Source organism: Schistocerca cancellata, chromosome 1 (genome assembly GCF_023864275.1).
Source record: "Schistocerca cancellata isolate TAMUIC-IGC-003103 chromosome 1, iqSchCanc2.1, whole genome shotgun sequence".
Taxonomy (NCBI): domain Eukaryota; kingdom Metazoa; phylum Arthropoda; class Insecta; order Orthoptera; family Acrididae; genus Schistocerca; species Schistocerca cancellata.
The window spans coordinates 82,156,225-82,177,921 of record NC_064626.1 but is presented as its reverse complement, the minus strand read 5'-3'; the positions used below and the strand labels follow the sequence as shown (position 1 = coordinate 82,177,921).

Here is a 21,697-nt window from a genome sequence, read left to right as displayed (position 1 = left end):
AGTTAAAATTACGTTTGAAATAAAATAAGGGGAAAGAAATAATAGTAAAAATCAGCTTATAACAACGCCCCGTTGCAAAAACGACACACAAAAAAGAATTTCTGAACTCCTTCGGCTGACAGATTATTCTTCGCCAAGCCGTTCTAATGCTCGTGCGCACTCGGGTCGACATGGGCTTAAAGTTGAGCCCCCTGCTACCTCTTACCTGCGGTCTTCTTAGCAATTGCACTAATTTACTAACGTGGCGTACTCATGTTTTTCTTAGGGCGTACCATCTAAGGGACGCAGTTCACGGCAAAACTGTCGTGTCATACGAATCTAACTTCCTCGGTTTTCGTGTCCGAGTTCCAAACTATATAGCGCGTTGCATTAATACGTTGCATATTGAATACTCGGCCAAATAAACAAACACGAAAACTTCAGTTTACTGCAGATTTCTGGAATGTCGGATTTGAAATTGCGAGTGGAAGCGAATGTATTTTTTTTTCCCGCAAAGAAAACTGCCGTGAACGAAAGATTATGTAAAATGTATCCGTATACTCTGGATCATAAAGAGTCTATTTTCTGCACTTACTAAAAAAACCGTAATTCATGGCTTGTCGACAATAATTTTTGTAATCATTTGAAGCCGTAGTTCCGTAAAATTATTCTGGACTGGAAAGTATCTGAGACTTATCGGAGAACCTTACACGACAAATACACAAGTAAAATGGCGCATTGTTTCATCTGTCTGGATCCTGTCATGTATAAAAATAACATATTTGGGTGAACGAAAACCCACTGTTACAACTAAAGAACTCTTCAGTTAGAAATGTCAAGGGACACACTAGAGAAGCTAGGTAGTGTATTCGTTTTTCGGCTTCCATGTTAATAACGCCGATGATTATTTTTAAAGACTATCTAAAAGAGTGAGTTTCAATAATGAACTGCACATTCCCTGAATTTTAAATTCATCAAAAATGTACAAGATTTAGTACAGACAAAGTAGTCCTCCATAATCTTTCAAGTTAGTGAGACCTGGGAGTAAATAGTCACACGTTATGCTCAGTGGAGAGTCGTTAAGCCAAGGCGGGCTTTACTCCATGTGTAAGTCTATCACTCACATCTGTGAATGCAATATGTTAACTACATACAATATTGATTGTAACAGTTACCATAGCAGACTGCTGTCCTAAGTAATTGAATGTCTCCGCGGCTCGCAGCTTGATGCAGCAACATTGAATTATCTGCAAATCATTTACTAACAACTACATAAATATCAACTTCGTCATATATACTAACTATTAGGAATGCAGTGTGCTCGTGTGTGAAAAGGGCTGTTCAAATAAATTCACTATCTGTATACAAAGTGGTAAGTCTTCGGTTCACTGTTTAGGATCCTTAAAACGAGCTGGTATGCTTCAACATCCAGTACGGAAATGGACGATCACAGTGAAACACTGATGTGCATCCAAGTGTACAACGTCTCTCGAATCTGCAATGTTACTTCTAGACAGAGTACGTTATGAATGGGCACAGACGAGGGCCGAGACGAATATCCATTGCTTTATTCTGAACAGGTGCAAAAGTTTTAGATATGCTGGCCCATCTCAGTCGTCCAAGAACTGATAAGTGAATTTAGATTTGTAGTGCACTTTCTTTCAGAACCGAAAGAAACGAAAAAAGTGAAAACTAGGAGCTTTATACACAAAGTTTGCGTGGAGGTCGACATAACAATATTAGACTTGTCACAGCACATTCTTCCAGTTCCCCTACTCACGAATGCAAAGGAGACCAACTGATGGCAATTATAAAATTATGGTGATTTTTGGGTGGCGTACCAAAATGAGGCCTTTAGCGCATGTTTAAAACTATTACGAGAGGGGTAGGTCTAAAATTCATCTTAGTTACAATTCTTAAGTATTTTAATGCTGTAGTAGAAAAACTAAAAATGGACGAACCACTTGCAACACAAAACGTGTATCCCAGAAACCTAGGGATGAGTTGAGACGAAACACAACACATTTGTATTATCATAAGTGAAAATTAACACCAGATTGGAAGTTAAATTTACCAGATTTACCATTGAAAATTTTCGTGTTGAAAATTTAATATATTTGCCACAAGCACTGCAATCAAATATAGTGACCTCTCCGGAGTAAAAAGTCACGAATCAGAAGCCAACGCACCATCCAGCGACGGGCGGATGGAGAAGAAAAGATTCGTAATACTTCTTTTTTGCAACCTATCAAGCGTATGGTTAACACAACGACGTCATCAGAACCATAGAACACGTACTACACACAGACAGTCGCGAACACCGTGTGGAAGGTCAGCTCGGCCTGGTGTCGGGTGACACCGGTGGAACTGGTTTGCGCGGAAAGTTTCGGCCCAGCTGCATACATCCACAATTGATTCGATTTGCCAGAGAAATGGTAACTTAACTCACCCAGTTAAATTATTCCTTACAACGTCGGTAAGTATCCGTAACACTGCGACCGTTCTTCACACGTAGCCTACAGCATACAATTCCCGACAACTCGCAAATCGTATTAATAAATGCTATGCGCTGCCACGCGTTGTAGTAAGCTATTGTTACAGGATGCTGATATAGTATAACGATGTTTCGATCCATAATTAACAACCACGGTATACGCTGTGACGCCCCGATGGATACAGCTTTTTCATGTTCTCAAACCGTTCTTCGTCAACAAGCTAAAGGTAAACAGTCATAAAATATTTATAATTCTCTGTGGTCACGTGGTCACATTGTAGGCCTGTAACGCCAAACTATCTCATTTTGACTTTCACTAAACGCCACGCAGCTATATAGGGGCCGTTTACTGTATTCTCTAGACCCGAGTTAGGTCAACTGTTGACATGATATACCGAGAACACAGTTAAAGAGGGCGGGGGCGGGGAGGGAAATTGCCTAACATTTCTTGTCTCAACAGGGAAAGAGGTTAAATTGTTGAAACTTCCCTCAATTCTTCATCGAAGAACGAAAGGTAACCGAATCAGCGTGTTCACTCTTTAACATTACAATATGAAACACAGAGTCCTATGGGCAGTTTCTGAAGCAACGAGCATTTTTAACTCTATTAAACAACCATGTTCCTGTCCCCTTTTTCAACATTTTCTTCTACCAGTCGCGTAAAATACGGGCAGGTCTATGATAAACAGACACGAATCTATTTATTCTGCGTCAAGAGGAGGAGGAGATTAGTGTTTAACGTCCCGTCGACAACGAGGTCATTAGAGACGGAGCGCAAGCTCGGGGGAGGGAAGGATGGGGAAGGAAATTGGCCGTGCCCTTTCAAAGGAACCATCCCGGCATTTGCCTGAAGCGAGTTAGGGAAATCACGGAAAACCTAAATCAGGATGGCCGGAGACGGGATATTCTGCGTCAAAACGCACTGGCCCAACATATCTCAGCTGTTCTGTTCGTTGATGCCCATACATCAACAGCCGAATACGGATCACATAGCGTTGTATACTGTGCCCATACCGACCTTCCGCCTATCTCTTGTAGTTTTCTCAAATCACACGCAAATGATCAAAGATACAACAATCATATATTTTCTACATCGAGAGCAAAGAGATAGTCCAATATTGTGTATCAAGATTTGTGAGAAGCTTGTAAAACTTCATTGGAATGGGAGAAAGGTGTGTCAGTAATACCATCCTTTCTGCGCCGCTACGCAGATCCAGTGACTTGACGAGGCAAAGTGCACTGAACAGTCAATGCTAAATGATAAAAAAATCATTCAGCAGCACCTGTGTGACGCACTTGAATAACTTTTACTGTCCCGTTTCGTACTCTACACGTTTCCCTCTAGTATAGAATGCTCACTCTTACATGACAGAAATGAAATATGGCCAACATGTTATACTCCCCCACACTTTCAAACTTATTAAACCATTCCCAATAATTTAAAACACATGTAAATAACATTTTTACATACAGGCATCAAAGTGGTCGACAATTAACAGTCGAATATGATTAGTCAAAATTCTGAAGACGCTGAATGTCCATTGATAGAAATTGCTCACATCAATGGCTTTAACCACGCTTCAGAGCTTCCTTGTAAGTACTTGTTCAGATTCAGTTCGTCATAACAATCTTTTCACATTACCACGAAGAAAATAAAGGAAAGAAAAAAAGAGGACCACAGATCAATTGTTTGTTTCATCTCAGGTAAGGTAAAAGTATCAGAAAGGAATTCTGACCTTTTATTTAGCAATGCAACTGATCATGGGTGAGAATTTTTTACACTTTAGCATACAGTAATGGAACTAACTAAAACTTAGTGCAGAACTGGAATGGGACTCGAATTCAGACAAAGGATTTTTGTGGGCAATACTTGGTCCAGCTGTCCACCATGCCTAACAGTCCTCAAATGGTGATAAATCCAAATTCCCCATTGCATTCATTCTGCCAGTGATACTAGCACCACAGCATCATAGGGTAGTAATGGATTAATTTGGGGGTAAGGAAAGTAACCAGCAACTATTTGAAGTTGCGAGTCCATCTGCCAGGCATGTCAGATGCCTCATATGGCAACAGCACTCCCATGAAAGATACGTAGTAGGATTCAGGTAGCAGTGTGTCGTGTTTTAAACTGTCATGTCTTATATGTCATGTCTGATCAGTAACATGGTAATTCAAATAGCTTCAGATACATCATATTTACAAAAAAAACTGGCATAATAAATTTATGCTTTGAATCAGTACTTCATTGTCATTCATAACTCAGACAATGGGCGTCATAATATTTCATTACTGTATTATAATTTCTGAAAAATCTGTGGCATTTTGTTGATATATTATTGGGATGTACAATACACGTTTTCATCTCTTCATTGGAATGAACACAAAGAAAATCTTGTGGGGAAGGCTAACCAAAGACTGCGTTTTACTGGCAGGACACTTAGCAAATGTAACAGACTTACTAAGGAGACTGTCTACATTACGCCTGTCCGCCCTCTTTTCGAATACTGCTGCGCGGCGTGGGATCCTTACCAGATAGGACTGACGGAGTACATCGAAAAAGTTCAAAGAAAGGCAGCACGTTTTGTATTATCACGAAATATGGGACAGAGCGTCAAAGAAACGATACAGGATTTGGGCTGGACATCATTAAAAGAAAGGCATTTTTCGTTGCGAAGGAATCTTCTCACGTAATTCCAATCACCAACTTTCTCCTCCGAATGCGAAAATATTTTGTTGACACCGACCTACATAGGGAGGAACGATCATCACGATAAATAATGGAAATCAAAGCTCGTACAGAAATCTAGGTGTTCATTCTTTCCGCGCGCTATACGAGATTGGAATAATAGAGAATTGTGAAGGTGGTTCGATGAATCCCCTGCCAGGCACTTAAATTTGATTTGCTGAGTATCCATGTAGATGTAGATGTTTTCAGCTGAACAATACTTTAAACAATATTAGTCTGATTATCAGACTTGAAAATTTAAAAATGTCTAAACTATAGTCAACTTGGTCATTGTCCTCTTTAGCTGACTGGTCAGTGGGTCTGATTTCCATGCAGAGGGCCTGGGTTCAGTTCCCAGTACTACCAGGGAGCCTCTCTTGATCGGCGAGAACTGAATCTCGCAAGGCACACTGAGGAGCTACTTTACGGAGAAGCAGCAGCTCCAAAGTCTGGAGAGCTGACAGTGGCCAGGAAAGTGCTGTACTGTTCCACGCCCCTTCTACTGTAACCAAACAACCCCATATGACAGACAGTGACTTGGCAGTCAGCATCAATGGGTCCTCTGAGTCTGGTTGCGGAGTAGCTTTTATGTTATTCAAATGGGTCACTTCACATAACTGTCCACCTCTATTTATGACAGACGGCAAATAACACATATGCCACAATTTCAAACACGTAAAAGCAAAGTTATTTTGAGCCAAAATGTTTGTTGAAACATCGCAATGCTTTATTGGTCGTAGTCCTAGTGGATGTGGTATGCCCTTGCCTCCTTTCAAATTGATTTTCTCCGCCAGTTGAAGAGGGACCTACAGTTTGACAAGGACTCTGAAACACGGGTATTTTTTCACATTCATAAATCATTGCAAGAGGTGAAAGACCCGATAAGTGACAGAAGAAATCCTAGAACCGACTGGGGATCAAACTGTGTACCACTGGATTGGCCGTCTTGCACTCACCGACAGGGCCACAATATAATTCTGTAAAATATGTTGCACTTCCTCTAAAACAGAATGATAAACATAAATTTTACTCCAACTCAAAGTTTGACAGAAAAATTATGTACTGCATTGGCCCTCAGTGCAAAACAAAAACTATCTGAGATTACTGATGAACTGATTTGTAGCCTCAATGTACCACAACCTTACTAGATCAGTTTCTTCAGATAAATTGAGCCCTAAAAGACATTAGCCTACATAGCAACTTCAAAATATCTATACAACTACTGTCAGAGCCTACGCAGTTTATGAATCTGCTTGTCTTTTCTTCCCTTATACCAATCTGTTAGCGCAATAAGTGTAGTGAACAACACAGATCAAGATTCAAACATTCAGATCGATATATTTTGGGTTGTTCTTGAAGTGGGGTACAAAAGCTCATATACAGAAGGGCCTCCAACCAGAAATAAAACAAACCCATCTAGTAGATATGCAGCGACACATGACATTCAGCCTGAATGATTTCTAAGCCCATGTACAAATAAAATTCGATGCAAAACTTGTGATGTAGCATATAAAGACTGAATTAATTTTAACAGGATACTTGATGGCTTACGTACAGCACAGTAGAATTAATAAAGATGTAAAAGAATAAGTTTTTCTTGGTGTGGTTTTATGGACATCTCCATATTGGTCTATTCAGTAGAAGTCTCCTCATCTTTGTATAGCTACTGGTAATCTACATACACTTGAACCTCCTTGCACTATCCTACAATTTTTACTACCTCACTTCTTTCCTGTACCAATGATGCCTCAGATGTGTCCTATCAACCTATCCACTGTTTAAGTCAAATTGTCATGATGCTCCTTCCTTCCCAGTTTTATGCAGTAAGAGGTGTCTTTTCATAGTTAGGTCTCCTTGATTTACACATCTAATCTTCAGCATTCTTCTGTAGCACCAAATTTTAAAAGTTATTCTCTTCTTGCCTGTACTGTTTATCACCAAAACTTCACTTTGATATAAAGGTACACTTCAGGCAAGTACTTTTAGAGAAAACTTCCTAAAGTGATACCATGAGTAAGAAATAAATAAGCAGACATTTGACTCAGACAGGAATTTGATCTACAGTAAATATGTTAGTGCAGTCTGGATAAGACTGATTAAAATTAAAAAAAAATTAAAAAAAGGAGCATTTAGTCTGGTTTTGCATCCAGTTGATTTTATCTTGAACGTGTGAAATCAGTTTCATTAAATGAGACTACTCAGGGGCCTATGAGTGTATTATTCTGACCGGAAAAAGTTAGGACATAGTCAAGTAACTGATCTTAAATGAAGCAAAATAACAAGTTGTTGTTAGGGCGAATGGAATTATTTATGACGACTCAAGTAGGCAATTTCATGCAATACAATAGAGGAAGCAAAATATGGTGGATTTTGATGATTTAACTAACCTTAGAGTTCAGAATTCTTGTTTTCTTTCCATCCATTTGAATTATGAGTTTGGCGTCCATATCAATCTCCCTGGTGAATGAAAATAAAATGTGAAGCCGCAGAAGAAAATAACGAGAAAGATGAAATTATAATGACATATTGAAACTGACGACTATGTAATTAATAACAGCAAGACGGTACACAGCATTAATTCTTAAATAGTTGAAACGCTTTATTGTTTTTATAATTGAAGCAGATTTTACCTTTGATTGAAGGGACGAACCCGTACTGCTACTTTGACAGACGCCATTGTCACATATTAGTAAACGTCACTCCAGTTAAAAACTATCTGCACCGCACATTCACAACACCCGACACAGCCTGTAGCACTAAAACAACTGAAACATGACGTCACGAGAGAAACCAAGCTTACAAAACGTCAAGACTGCTTCCAATTACATCATCTTTGCCAACCGCACAAATGAAAATTTTACTGTACAGTCAAGTTAATATAATTCAAAACGCGACGATCCTACTCTATTGTAAATAGTTCTCTAGTGTAGTTGCGGTGTATGATATGCCTCCGTCGGCCAATGAATAAAATAATAGATGATATAGTTTCTGAATAAAGCTGGGGCTCCACAGACCCTTACAACTGGTACCCCCCGCTAGAGCCTTGTGGCGCCAGCTGCCGCTTCAGGATTCCGCTGTCAGATTTTTCCTGGCGGCATTTTTAAAATAACGTCAAACGAAAATCTATGTGAGAATGGGTTTATGACACTGAACACTAATACTGGAAGGAACACACACAGGGGAAAATTAAAGAAGTGCGCGCGCGTGCACACACACACGTTTTTTCTGCCTCTTTCGTTCCAGAAATCTCTCATATATTCACTGTGTTTCTTCTTCCTCTCTTCTGTCCACTCCTTTCCCGTTTTCTTCGTCTCTGGGCCTTTGCTCAAATTTCCGTTATCCGATTTTTTGCTGTGTGCTTACGCTGTCTGTCATGATTTCTGTGGAGATGTTTAGTTTCTTGACGTCTTCCATGATTACCTTTACCCAGTGTATTTCCACTGTATTCGCCGCCACTATGGTAAAGTTCTTCTTGATCAATCTGCCATCGTTTATCCTACGTATTTGAACATAGAACTTGCTCTTCTTTTCCTGATATTGTTTGTAATCACTTCTGTCTGTTTGTACAGTCCTTTTGTCGATTTCTTCGTTGAGATCCCCCCTTTCTGAACCAGCCCACAGATCTTTCACAGTATTTTCCTCTCTTGTTTTTCTGTCTCTATCATTTTCATTCTTCCCTATTGCTTCTGATGTGCAGAACGCCTCTGGTAACACTACTGTGTTATAGTGTCTTAATTTACATCCAGATCTATACTCTGCAAACCACTGTGAATTGCATGGCAGAGGGTATGTCCCATTGTACCAGTCATTACGGTTTCTTCTTGGTCCATTAACTACATAAAGGCCTAAAGTCACCTTTGTCCAGAAAGGGGTCCAGTATTCAGGAACACACATTTTCAATAAATTGCCAGCAACCATTAAAAACTTCGTTTCAGATAAAGCACAGATTAAACAGAGCCTGAAAGACTTTTTGCTAGGCAGCTACTTCTACTCTATAGATGAATATCTTAACAGAAACTCTTAGACTGGCTTAACTAAAAATGTTTGTTAGTCACAACAGTCACAATTAGGTATTTTGTTTAGGATACATTTACTAAAAGTGCATAAATATGTTTCATTCTGACAGTGTGTTAATTCTGTAACTATTAACATTTCCAGTTTACTGTAATGTATTTTGACAATCGCCTGCCAAATGATCAGGATAGTGGTATTATATTCACATGTTTTACGTTTTTTATATTATACTTTCTGGCTTGTTCCACACCCAAGAGAACCTTCTCATTTTTGGGTCTATGGAATGAAAACTAAATCTAATCCAATCTAATCTGTCAATAAACTTTTTCAGGATATTTTATGTCTGTCTTCAAGAGTCTGCCAGTTCAGTTTTTTCAGCATCACCATAACACTCTTTCACGGGTCAAACAAACCTGTGAACACTCATGCTGCCCTTCTCTGCACATGTTCAATATCCCCTATTAGTCATATCTGGTACGGGTCCCACACACTTGCACAATATTCTAGAACCAGTTGCATAAGTGATTTGTAAGCAGTCTCCTTTGTTGACTGATTGCATTTCCCCAGTAATCTTCCAATAAACTGGAGTCTATCACCTGCTTTAGACCATGGCTGAGCCTATATGATCATTCCATTTCATATCCCTACAAAGTGCTACACCAAGGTATTTGTATGGGTTGGTCGATTCCATCAGTGACTCGTTGGTATAATATTTATAAGATACTACTTTTTTTCATTTTGTGAAGTGCACAATTTACGTTTATGAACATTTGAAGCAAGTTGCCAATCTTTGCATCACTTTGAAACCTTATCAAGATCTGGCTGAATATGTATGCTGCTTCTTTCAGACATTATAGATAGCTTCATTATAGATAACTGCATCATCTGCAAAAAAATCTGAGGTTACTATTAATATTGTCTGCAAGTTTATTAATATATATACATAAATTTGGCATTGATGGAGATACTTCTTCTGTTGCAGTGGTTCCTTGTAAGTTGTATGCTCTTTGTACCTTTGTGGTAATTTCTTCATTGGATATAAAGTTCAGTTCTAACCAAAAGACTGCAGACTGGAGACAGACTGGGGACATTATTCTGACTGGATAAATTACTGAAGGGGATCCCCACTGCTCAATTTTAGGTTCATTATTGCTTCTCGTATATGTAAATGATCTTCCATCTAATATACAACAAGTAGAATTAGTTCTTTTTGCAGATGACTAGTATTATAATCAATCCAAGCAGACATAAAGAAACAGGAGAAATGAAAACAGTGTACTTAAACATTTCATTGACTGGTTTTTTGTGAACTGTGTCACCCTAAATTTTGAAAAGAGACACCATATTCAGTTCTGCACGTCTAGGGGTACTGCATTAATGATAAGCATGACACACGTTGAGGAAATAAGGTGGAAACTTCACAATCATTAGGTGTCCATATTGATGAGAATTTAAACTGGATAAAGTGGGTTTTGCAACTCCCAAAACAACTTAGTACAGCCACATTTGCACTTAGAATCATTGCGTATCTTGGAGAGAAAGAAATCAGTGAGTTGAAATATTTTGCATATTATCATTCAGTATGATAATATGCAATAATGTTCTGGGGGAACTCATCTTTAAGAAAGAAAGTCTTCATTGCTCAAAAACATGCAGTGAGAATAATATCTTGTGCTACATATGGTCGTCTTGTAGACATTTGTTTATTCTGACTACTGCTCCACAGTATATTTATTCTCCTGTAAAGCTTTTTGCAAATAAACCACAGCAATTCAGTGATATACATAATTGCAATACCAGAAGGAAAACTGACATTAATTACTCCACATTAATGTTGTCTTTAGCACAAAAAGGGGCAAACAAAGATGCAACTAACTTTATGATCACTTACCCAGTGATATAAAATTTGAAAACAAAATGATAAAAGTTTCTCCTTGACAATCCTTACAATTTATCATGCAAATGACCCATGGAGGATGAAACTAATTAAGTAACTCTCGTTGGCTTATTTTATGTTATTTGTTATCATGGTTATATCATCAGTAAAGGCCAGATATTTATGTTGACAGTCCTTTCCCTGTCCCTCCTCTTCTTTGTCCCACCCCCCTCAATCCTTTGTCCCACATTCTAATTATTTTCTCTAAAAGTGAATTGAACAAACTGTGACAGGCCATATCCCTGTCTCACTCCTGTCTTGATTTTAAACGGTTATGAGATCTCTCCCAAACATTTAACTTTGGATGTTGTACACTGAAGTGACAAAGAAACTGGTATAGGCTTGCGTATTCAAATACTGAGATATGTAAGCAGGCAGAATATGGAACCGCTGTCGGCAATGCCTATATAAGACAACAAGTGTCTAGTGCAGTTGTTAGATCTGTTACTGTTGCTGCAAAGGCAGGTTATCAAGATTTAAGAGAGTCTGAATGTGGTGTTCTAGATGGTACATGAGGATGGGACACAGCATCTCTAATATAGCGATGAAATGGGGTCTTTCCTGTATGACCATGTCATGAGTGTACTGTGAATAAGAGGGATCCGGTAAAGCATCAAATCTCTGACATCTCTGTGGCCAGAAAAAGATCCTGCAAGAATAGGACCAACGACGACTGAGCCCTTCTGCAAATTGCTGCAGATTTCAATCATTTATGTGCCCTTAATGACTGCATGACTCAAAGCTTTATGCCTTTCCTGGGCCCGTCAACACCAAAATTGGGCTGTTGATGACTGGAGACATGTTGCCTGGTCAGACAAGTCTCGTTTCAAATTGTATCAAGTGGATAGAGGTGTATGGGTATGGAGACAACCTCATGAATCTATGGACCCTGATGTTAGCAGGGGACTGTTCAAGCTGGGGGAGGCTCTGTAATGGGGGCGTGTGCAGTTGGAGTGATATGGTGCCCCTGATATGTCTAGACATGACTCTGACTGATAACACGTACGTAAGCATCCTGTCTGATCACCTGCATCCATTCATGTCCATTGGGCGATTCCAGCAGGACAGTGCAACATGCCACACATCCAGAACTGCTACAGAGTGGCTCCAGGAACACTCTTCTGAGTTTAAACACTCCCACTGGCCACCAAACTCCTGAGACATGAACATTATTGAGAATTTCTCGGATGTCTTGCAACGTGTTGTTCAGGAGAGATCTCCACCCCCTCGTACTCTTACAGATTTATGGACAGCCTTGCAGGACTGATAGTGTCAATTCCCTCCAGGACTACTTTAGACATTAGTCGAGTCCATTCCAGGTTGTGTTACGGCACTTGCATGCTCGTGGGGGCCCTATATGATGTTAGGCAGGTGTACCAATTTCCTCGGCTCTTCAGTGTATTTGTTAATACTTCCTGAATTAGCTTATTTTCTTCAATTGTGTTGCAGATGTTTTTCAGTCTATGGAACTTCTTGAAGCCAACAAATGTTATTGTGGTGTTTCTGGACTTTCTCAATGTTAATAGTGTTCCTGGGCACCAGATCTGTTCACTGAATGATCTTTCCTTCCTGAACCCTCCTGGTATTCTCCTATCTGTGAATCTATATGAGGCTCTATCTAATTTAACAGGGTTTCACACATTTTATATGTGATGGTTAGAAGCAAAATTTCTCTGTACTGTGTGGGTCTGCTTTGTCTTCTTGCTTGTGAAGAATGACTATTAGAGCTGACTTTGATTCCTGTGGTACTTTTCCTGTTTTTCTTTGATGAAAAATATTTGAGAGACAGGAAAAGTATTTTTCTGATTTTAAGGTGAAATCTGTTACAGAGTCCAGTATTGATTTGTGTCCTATAAATAGTGTGCCAAACAGTCTGAGATTTTTTCCCAAAATGGTTATGGCCGGTTTTGCCTTGTATGTGTTCTGAGTCAAAGTGGTTATCATCTGACAATAATTTTCCTGTACATCCAGTAGTTTAATATTGAATTTATTCGTTGTGTTTGTCAGTTGTGAATTAATTCACCTAGTTTCATAGCGTCTTGGTATTGAGCATTCCCATGTAAAATATTCCGTTCTTCTTTAGGGTTTTGGAGGAATTCTGATTCTTCTCTTCGCATCATGCCTGATCCACTGGAATCTGACAATTGGGTCTTATGTATAACTTGTATAAAAAATGTCAGTCTTTGTCTTCCTCAGGCTGTCTTCCATTGTGTGTTCCTTCTGTGACATTTCTAAGGAACTGATAATTTCTTATTAAATTAACAATCAACCAGTGTCTTCCTCACCCTATTATTTTCCTAAATAATCTTTCTTTACCAGTTCTTTGCAAGTTTTCCTGGTGCATGATTTTATCTGTCCACTTTATCTTTAGCTGGTGTCTCCAGCACCATATCTCAAATGCTTCAAAAAATTTCTATCAATTTTTGCTGATTGTCCATGATTAACAATCATACAGTACTATGAGTCAAATGCAGTTCTGAACACCCTTTTACTCTTTTAATCATGAAAAATGATTCTGTTTCTTTAGTTCTTTGCTTTATGTCTTCTTTGCTTCTTCCATTGGTAAGTATTTTGCTTTCATAACATTTGTATGATTTTGCCTGTTTTATTTTATTTCTTCTACTTTCGATGCTGATTTCTTCTGGTTCCTTAGAGCACACTTTTTTCTTGAGTAATTTCCATTTTGTACTCAGGCATTAGTACTATAGCCATAACTTCTAAGATTCTTTGGAGATTTATTTCATCTGGAGCTATCATAGCTATTCTATTGCAAATCTAGGCATCTGTATTCTTTCTCAATTTATTCTGATACCTGTACAGTATTCTTTGTAGTAATTCATTAAATGGTCTATGTAGCTGCTGAATGAGGATGAGGACAGACTGTATACAGTCACCTTTGAGGATGCCATCTCCTTTTTGTGTATTTCTTATCTCTACTGTCATTGATTGTTCTTTGTATAGTTCTTTAATTATTCTTCTGGCACTATAATCTAGTTTAATCAGTTTTAACATTTCCATTAGATTATTCTAATTGTCAGTGTTGAATGTTTCCCTAAGGTCTACATTTACATTCACATTTCTGAACATATCATGCGAGTTGCCAATCTTTGCACCACTTTGAAATCTTATCAAGATTGGACTGAATACTAATGCAGCTTTTTTCAGACAGTACAGATTACTATTAATATTGCCCACAAGGTCATAAATGTACAAGATGAATAGCTATAACAGTATTATCACCTGTGTATATATTGGCCATATTACAATCTATCTAATGAGTATATTTGATTTCCATGTATACACGTAAAATATACATAATTTAAATGAAATAATGGAATTCCCAGGTAGGAAAATCGACAACACAGGAAAAGATAGACTGCTATTTACCATAAAGATGTCAAGCTAAGTTGCAGACAGGCACAATTAAAAGACACTTACACAACAGCTTTCAGTGACAGCCATCATCAGAAAAAGAGAAACACACACCATTCATTCCCACAACCAAGCACACCTGACTCAGTCATGACCGCCAACTCCAGCAGCTCGTACCAGAATGCAACTGGGCCGGCCGAGGTGGCCGAGTGGTTCTAGGCACTACAGTCTGGAACCGCGCGACTGCTACGGTCGCAGGTTCGAATCCTGCCTCGGGCATGGATGTGTGTGACGTCCTTAGGTTAGTTATGTTTAAGTAGTTCTAAGTTCTAGGGGACTGATGACCTCAGAAGTTAAGTCCCATAGTGCTCAGAGCCATTTGAACCATTTTGAACCAGAATGCAACTAAAATTTGGGATGGAAGCAGCAGTCTAGAGGGGGTGGCAGGGGGAAGAGAGGAGTGCTGTCTGATGGAGTGTACAGGGACTAGAGTGCCAACATGTCCAGCATCAGGAGATTGTGGGGCAGGGACGTTGGGTAAACAGAGTGAAAAAGGAGGGGGGCAGGGAAAGATAGGAAGGTGCGTTGGCAGAGGGTGAAAAATAAAGACAGTTGGAGATGAGAATGGAGAGGAGGTGATAGGACAGAGGGGGTGGAAACTGTTGGGTGGAAAGTGGGGACAATATGTTACTGTAGGTTGAGGCGGGGATAATTTCGGGAGCAGAGAATGTGTTGTAAGGATAACTCCCATTAGCGCAGCTCAGGAAAGCTGGTGGTGGAGGAGAGAATCCAAATGCCTTGGTTAGGTGAAGTAGCTACTGAAATCAAGCATGTTATGTTCAGCTTCATGTTGTGCCACAGCGTGGTCTACTTTGCTCCTGGCCACAGTTTGATGGTGGGCATTTATCCTGGTGTATAGTTATATATATCTCCACACACTTTATCTGTAGTTATTGTAAATGTCTTCTATTTTCAAGTTTGCTGAGCTTTTTAGTAATCTTAACCTTGGAAAAAAGTTCGAAGTACCTTCAGGGAATCAATAAATCTAACCTAAGTATTTCTCTTATCCTAATACAAATCCCCTAATAGGGTACTAATTTGTTTAGTTCTTAAAGACTTGTGAACCTTGTAAGCATAACAGATCCTCAAATTTAAAGAAAACCAGCAAGCTTAGTTTAAAGTTAGTTATTTAGTGCTATATAAAATGTTGCATCAGATGCAGTGCATCCACAGTTTGAATGATATTTTTGAAAAACAAAGGTGCCTCAAGTAACATCCTCTCCTGTGGTTACTGTCTCCCCTATATGAAGTACCACTCATCCACTTGATTGACAATGGTGTGACAGAAGTGCGTCTTGGGGTATCATCACCTTGTGGCCTCAGTATATATGCCTGGATGCCTTGTTCAACATCTTGAAGAGGCCATTCTTGTGACCCTTGAGGGAACAGAGTGTAACCCACTGGAGACTGTAGGGAATGTTGGATCAAACTGTTCCTATTGTTTGCACTCTAAGGTGAAAGACTTACTTCAGTGACTGGCAGAGAAGGTTGACAAGACCAGCATTGCTTATGGAATTTCAACTAAGTTCACAATCTGACGCTTTGTCCCAAGGACTGATCATGGTCTCCCGATTCTGAGTCAAGTGGAAGCCTTGAACCAGAGACTTCAAAGGACAAGCTAAGCTGCAACTTCTTGGACTTGTGCCATAGGGTTGAGAACTTTAAATTTCCTCTAAATGTGTCAAGCATGCACTACACATCAGATGTTGTTACTCAGATAGCTGTGTACGGGTTGAATATAAGATTTTTTTTACATTAAACAATTTCCCATCTGGTTCAGAGATTAACTCCCCTCCTCCATTCACTGATGAGACCATTAAGATCCTAGTGATCATCTGTCAAAGTGTTCACAACAAAGTGCTAGAGTGTAAAGCAATCCTAAAAAGCAGCGGAACTTACATATTACTAGGTACTGAAAATTGATTGAAACTCAAAATTGATAGCAATGAGATTTTCAGTGTAAATTTAAGCATATAAGGCTAGGTTAATGGGAACTGGATATGTGTATTTATTGTAGCAGATGAGAAATAAAATCCACCAAGATAGAAATTGCAGTTGCATGCAAGATATTTTGGGCAAGACTCAGTCTCAAAGGTAGGCATACACTTATAAATGGTTCTTTCTATTGACCATCATACTCACCTGTGGAAGTAGCCGAAAACTTTAGACAAAACTTCAGTTTGCTAGTAGGTATGTTCTTCAACCATATGTTGATCATCCGAGGAGGCTTTAATTATCCAACAGTCAATTGGAAAAATTACAGTTTTGTAGTCGTAAATGTGACAAGATATCCTGCACAACAATAATAAATGACTCATCTGGTAACTACCTTGAACAAATAGTTCAGAAGCCCACTCATATTGGAAATATATTGCATCTGATGGCAACAACTAGATCTGACCACATTGAGGATGTCCACATTGGAACTGGCATCAATGCCCATGAGACAGTTGTAGCAACAATAACGAAAGTACAAAGGGAAACTAAAAAACAATAGTAAGATTTATTTGTTGAACAAACTAGATAAAAAGATAGTACCATATCTCAATGAGGAACTTGAAACATTCAGCTTTGCACAGGGACAGGTAGCGAAACTGCGGCTAAAGTTCAGAACATTCAACAAAACCCTGGATACATATGTTCCAAGTAGAAAAGTTTGTGATGGAAGAGATCCTCCATGGTGTTGACAGAGAAACACTAAATGAGTCATGCTTTCCTGTCAAAAGTGTTATGCTATCATAGCAGAATCCCATCGAATGACCTCTCATAAGACCGAAAGAAATTCTGTTCATATGTAATGACTCATAGTGGCACCAGTTTTAGAGTCCTGACAGTCACAAATGATTGAAATTAATGGTGTCAAGGCAAAGGTAGAAATGGTAAACCCTGTTTTCAAATGTTCTGTTACAAATGAAAATCCAGGAGTATTGCCCCTGTTAACTATTCACACTACTGCTAAGATGACTGATGTACCTGTAGGTTGCAATGTTTTGAGAAACAGCTGAAATCACTAAAACTGAATAAAGCTCCATCACATTGTGGAACCCCTGTCATATCTACAGAGAATTTGTGGCTGAATTAGTCTCTCTACTAACTATGTTATACTTTAGGTCCCTCGAACAAAATATTGTGTACAGGAGTTGGAAGAGAGCACAGGTCATGCCCACGTAAAAAGAGGTAGCAGAATTGATCCACAAAACTACTGTACATTATATCTGGCATCCAGCTGTTGCATGGTCCTAGAATATATTCTGAGTTCAAATGTAAAGGGTATCTTGAACAGAATGACCTCCTCCATTCCATCCACCTGGATTCAAAGAACATATATCATGCACCCAAATCACACTCTCTCCTTTGATATCCTGAAAGTCATGGATTAAGGAAATTAAATAGGTACAATATTTCTTGGCTTTTGAAAAGCATTTGACTCTGTACCACACCTATGTATATTATAAAAAGTATGATCATATGAGGCATCAAGCAAAATCTGTGACTGAATTGGGAATTTCTTGGTAGGGAGGAGACAACATGTTATCTTGTACATAGAGCCATGAACAGATGGAAAAGTAACTTCATCTATGGACCAGGGAAGTCTGTTTGCAATCATTGTTGATCATGTTATATGTTAAAGAGGTGGCAGACAATATTAATAGTAACCTTAGAATTTTTGCAGCTGATGTAGTTGTCTCATAAAAGCTGTACAAACAGCCAGGTTGTAGAATTGTGCACTTCAAGAAACAAAAACAAGTTAGTGTTCCATGAACAATGTGTGAAAAGACAGATTGCTACTTACCATAAAGAAGACTCATCAAGTTGCAGACAGGCATGAATAAAAGATGTCCACATGTAGCCTCTCTGCAACTTAACTTGTCTTCTTTATGGTAAGTAGCAATCCATCTTTTCCTACATAGTTGATATTCCATTCTAAGAGTCACAATTGGAATCATTCGACTCATATGACTACTTGGGTGTAACAATTTCAAGGAATATGAAATTGAATAGTAACAAAGGTTCAGTTATCTGTAAATCAGGTGGAAATTTTGGTTCACTTGTAGTATATTAGGAATGCAATCAGTTTACAAAGGAGGCTGCTTACAAAACACTTGTGCAATCCATCCTAGAAAACTACTTAACTGTGTAGGACACATACCAAATAGGATTAACAAGTAAGGTTGAGCTTGATGTATACAAAGAAGAGCAGCAGAGATTGTCATGGGTTTGAAAACTATCCTGTGAAAACTTACTTACAAAGTTACAAGAACCAGCCTTAAGTGAAGAATCTAGGAATATGCAACAATCCTCTATATATTGCACCATATCAAAGACAAGATTGAAATAGTTACAGCAGTCACAGTGGCATTTAAACAGTCATTCTTCATGCATCTCGTAAGTTAATGCAGTAGGAAGAAACCCTAATGAGTAGTACAATGGGAAGTACCCTCTACAATGTACTTCAGAGTAGATTGCAGAGGACATGTGCAGATACAGAATCAGAATTGTGCTTCACCTCTGCTACACAATATCTGCAGAGTGGGTAATTCTTGCTCAATGTGCTGATGCCAGTGAATGATAGTGTGTGTTGATGTCATTCTGAGACTACAGTGAGAAAAAACCTAATGAATATTAAGCATTAAGTACATTAAGAAACTTGAACGCAGGTGACTCCTCTGGCAGATCAGATCTAAGACCAGCTAAAACTAGACTAAAACGTAGAAACATGAGCCAGAAGATGCGGAAATAGAACTGTTCAGACAATGTAAGCTTTAGGTAAAAAAAAAAAGAAACACCTAGGCATCACAACAGACATTACAATCCCTTCGAGACTCCATATTAGTGAGCTCATTGCAAATACACTGAGGCGTAATGTTGAGACAAAATGAAGTAAAACTGTCATGTTTGGTTTTTGTGTGACAGTCATGCAGAACAGTTGTCCTTCATGTAAGACTGAGCTCTATATTGAGATTGGGTCTCATAACACTGAACAACATATCAGTGTGTGTTAAATATAAGATAGCTGTTTTTGAATATCCTACAACTGATCACAGAACAACTGGCAAACACTTGACTGTGCATGCAAAAAGTTCTTCATAATTCACGAACAAGGTTTCACGGTGGCTCACACACTGGACTTCTATTCAGAAGAATATTGGTTGAAATCGCTATCAGCCGTCCAGTTTCAGAGATTTTGAGGTTTTCCTAAAATGATCAAGGAAAATTCTGGGATGGTTCCTATCAAAAGAATATGGTCAATTTCCATATCCATCCTTCACCCAATCCAAGCTTGTGATCCATCTCTAATGACCACATTGTCAGTGGAATGAAAAACCTCATTTTCCTTCCTTCTCCCTCCAGTAGTATATAGGGTGCATAAAAAAATGTATACACACTTTGAACTGTCATAGACAATTTATTTCCCACTCAACAAGGTTAAATATCTGTGAGAAAGTAATGTTATGTCTCTCCAACAGGTGGCAGCAGTGACAAGGAAGTAACTGCAACATGGTGGACGTGCGTTTGAGCTTTGAAGCGCGGAAGCATTAATTAAGTGGTACTGGAACTTTGAGAATGTAGCTGCAGTTCGAAGACAGTGGAGAAGTGAGTATGATACAGAACCACCTTCAAGGTTAACAATTACACGTTTATGAGACAAATTCTAAATTCATGGAACAGTGTGTGATGTGCATAAAGGTCGATCAGGGCGACCTTGTACAGCTAAAAGTGATGATTCCACAACTGCGGTCTTGGAACAGTTTCAGTGTTCACCTCAAAAATCTTCAAGGCAAGCAGCACGTGAGAGTAATGTAAGTGCTAGTAGTGTGCTACGCATTCTGAAGAAAGGCAAGTTTCGTGTGTACATTCCAAGGCTGGTGCAACAACTAAGTGATGACGATCCAGATCGAAGGCTAGAATTTTGTGAATGAGTTCACGAGATGGTGAGATGTGAACCGGGATTTATGGGTAGCACAATTTGGTCGAATGAAGCCCAATTCAAACTCAATGGAACTGTCAATAGGCACAATTGTGTGTACTGGGCTGAAGAAAATCCACACATTACATTTGAAAAGGCTGTGAATTTGCCTGGTGTAAATGTGTGGTGTGGTTTGTCTACAAGGGGACTCATTGGGCCTTTCTGCTTTGAAGGTACTGTTACTGGAGAAACGTACCTAACATTGTTTGCTGACTCCATATTCTGTGCCATTTGTGCATTATACAGTAATGATGAGTTTTATTTCCAACAAGATGGCGCCCCGCCGCACTATCATAGGGACGTACGAGCATATCTGGATCACAATGTGCCAGGCCAGTGGACAGGACGCAGGGGACCAATCGAGTTTCCTGCACACTCTCTAGACCTCACGCCGCTGGATTTCTTCTTATGGGGCACAGTAAAAGATGAGGTGTACAAACATAAACCACATAACCTGGACACACTTTGGAATGAGATTCAGGCACTGTGTGCAGAAATCTCATTTGACACTTTGGTACGATGTACGGAATCAGTGGTGACTCGTACTCAGGAATGTATTGATGCTGAAGGCCACCAGTTTGAACATTAATCACATTTGAAAAGTACATTTATTTTTCCAAATGGACTTTAAGCTTTCCATTTCCAGAAATTTAACATTGTAGAACCAGAAACAAATTTTCTATGATGGTTCAAAGTGTGTATATATTTTTTTGATGCACCCTGTATATGCACCATCTACCTTACTCTTACTTTAAATTTGACTTATCATGCTCCACTGTAAAGAAAAGTTGCATCACTCTTTCATTCAGATATTGTGTTACATAAATCTCATCATGAAGTAGAGATTTCAGAGTATAACTGACAGAAACAGCCATTGCAGCACCCTTCCCTAAAGTATCATCTAGGCAGTTTGGACAAAAATCAGTTGCAAGCCGACTCATCTGGGTCTCGCATAGAGGAACATGATCAATGAGTTACTTTTCCCAAGTAAAATTAAAATAGATGAATTAAAACAAATACCAAGACATACTGGTATATGTTACAGCCCCAAAAGCAGACCTAAGCTAGTCTCACAAAACAAGTTTGAACGGACACAAAAGGCAAAACCTCAGGAGAATAATAAATTCATTCCCAATGTGCTGGTGCCAG

The 21,697-nt window shown here is 39.0% G+C and overlaps 1 protein-coding gene across 1 annotated transcript in view; it reads right to left on the bottom strand.

The window, feature by feature from the left end:
- Positions 1–7,953, bottom strand: part of LOC126165849 (kinesin-like protein Klp98A) — a 385,655-nt gene extending 377,702 nt beyond the window's left edge. Inside the window, exons 1-2 of the mRNA XM_049920354.1 lie at positions 7,829–7,953; positions 7,586–7,655 (exon numbers count right to left, since the gene is read on the bottom strand). Of these exons, the coding sequence (XP_049776311.1) occupies positions 7,586–7,655; positions 7,829–7,875 (117 nt within the window). The 5' untranslated portion in view covers positions 7,876–7,953. The remainder of the gene's footprint in view (positions 1–7,585; positions 7,656–7,828) is intronic.
- Positions 7,954–21,697: the final 13,744 nt, after the last annotated feature.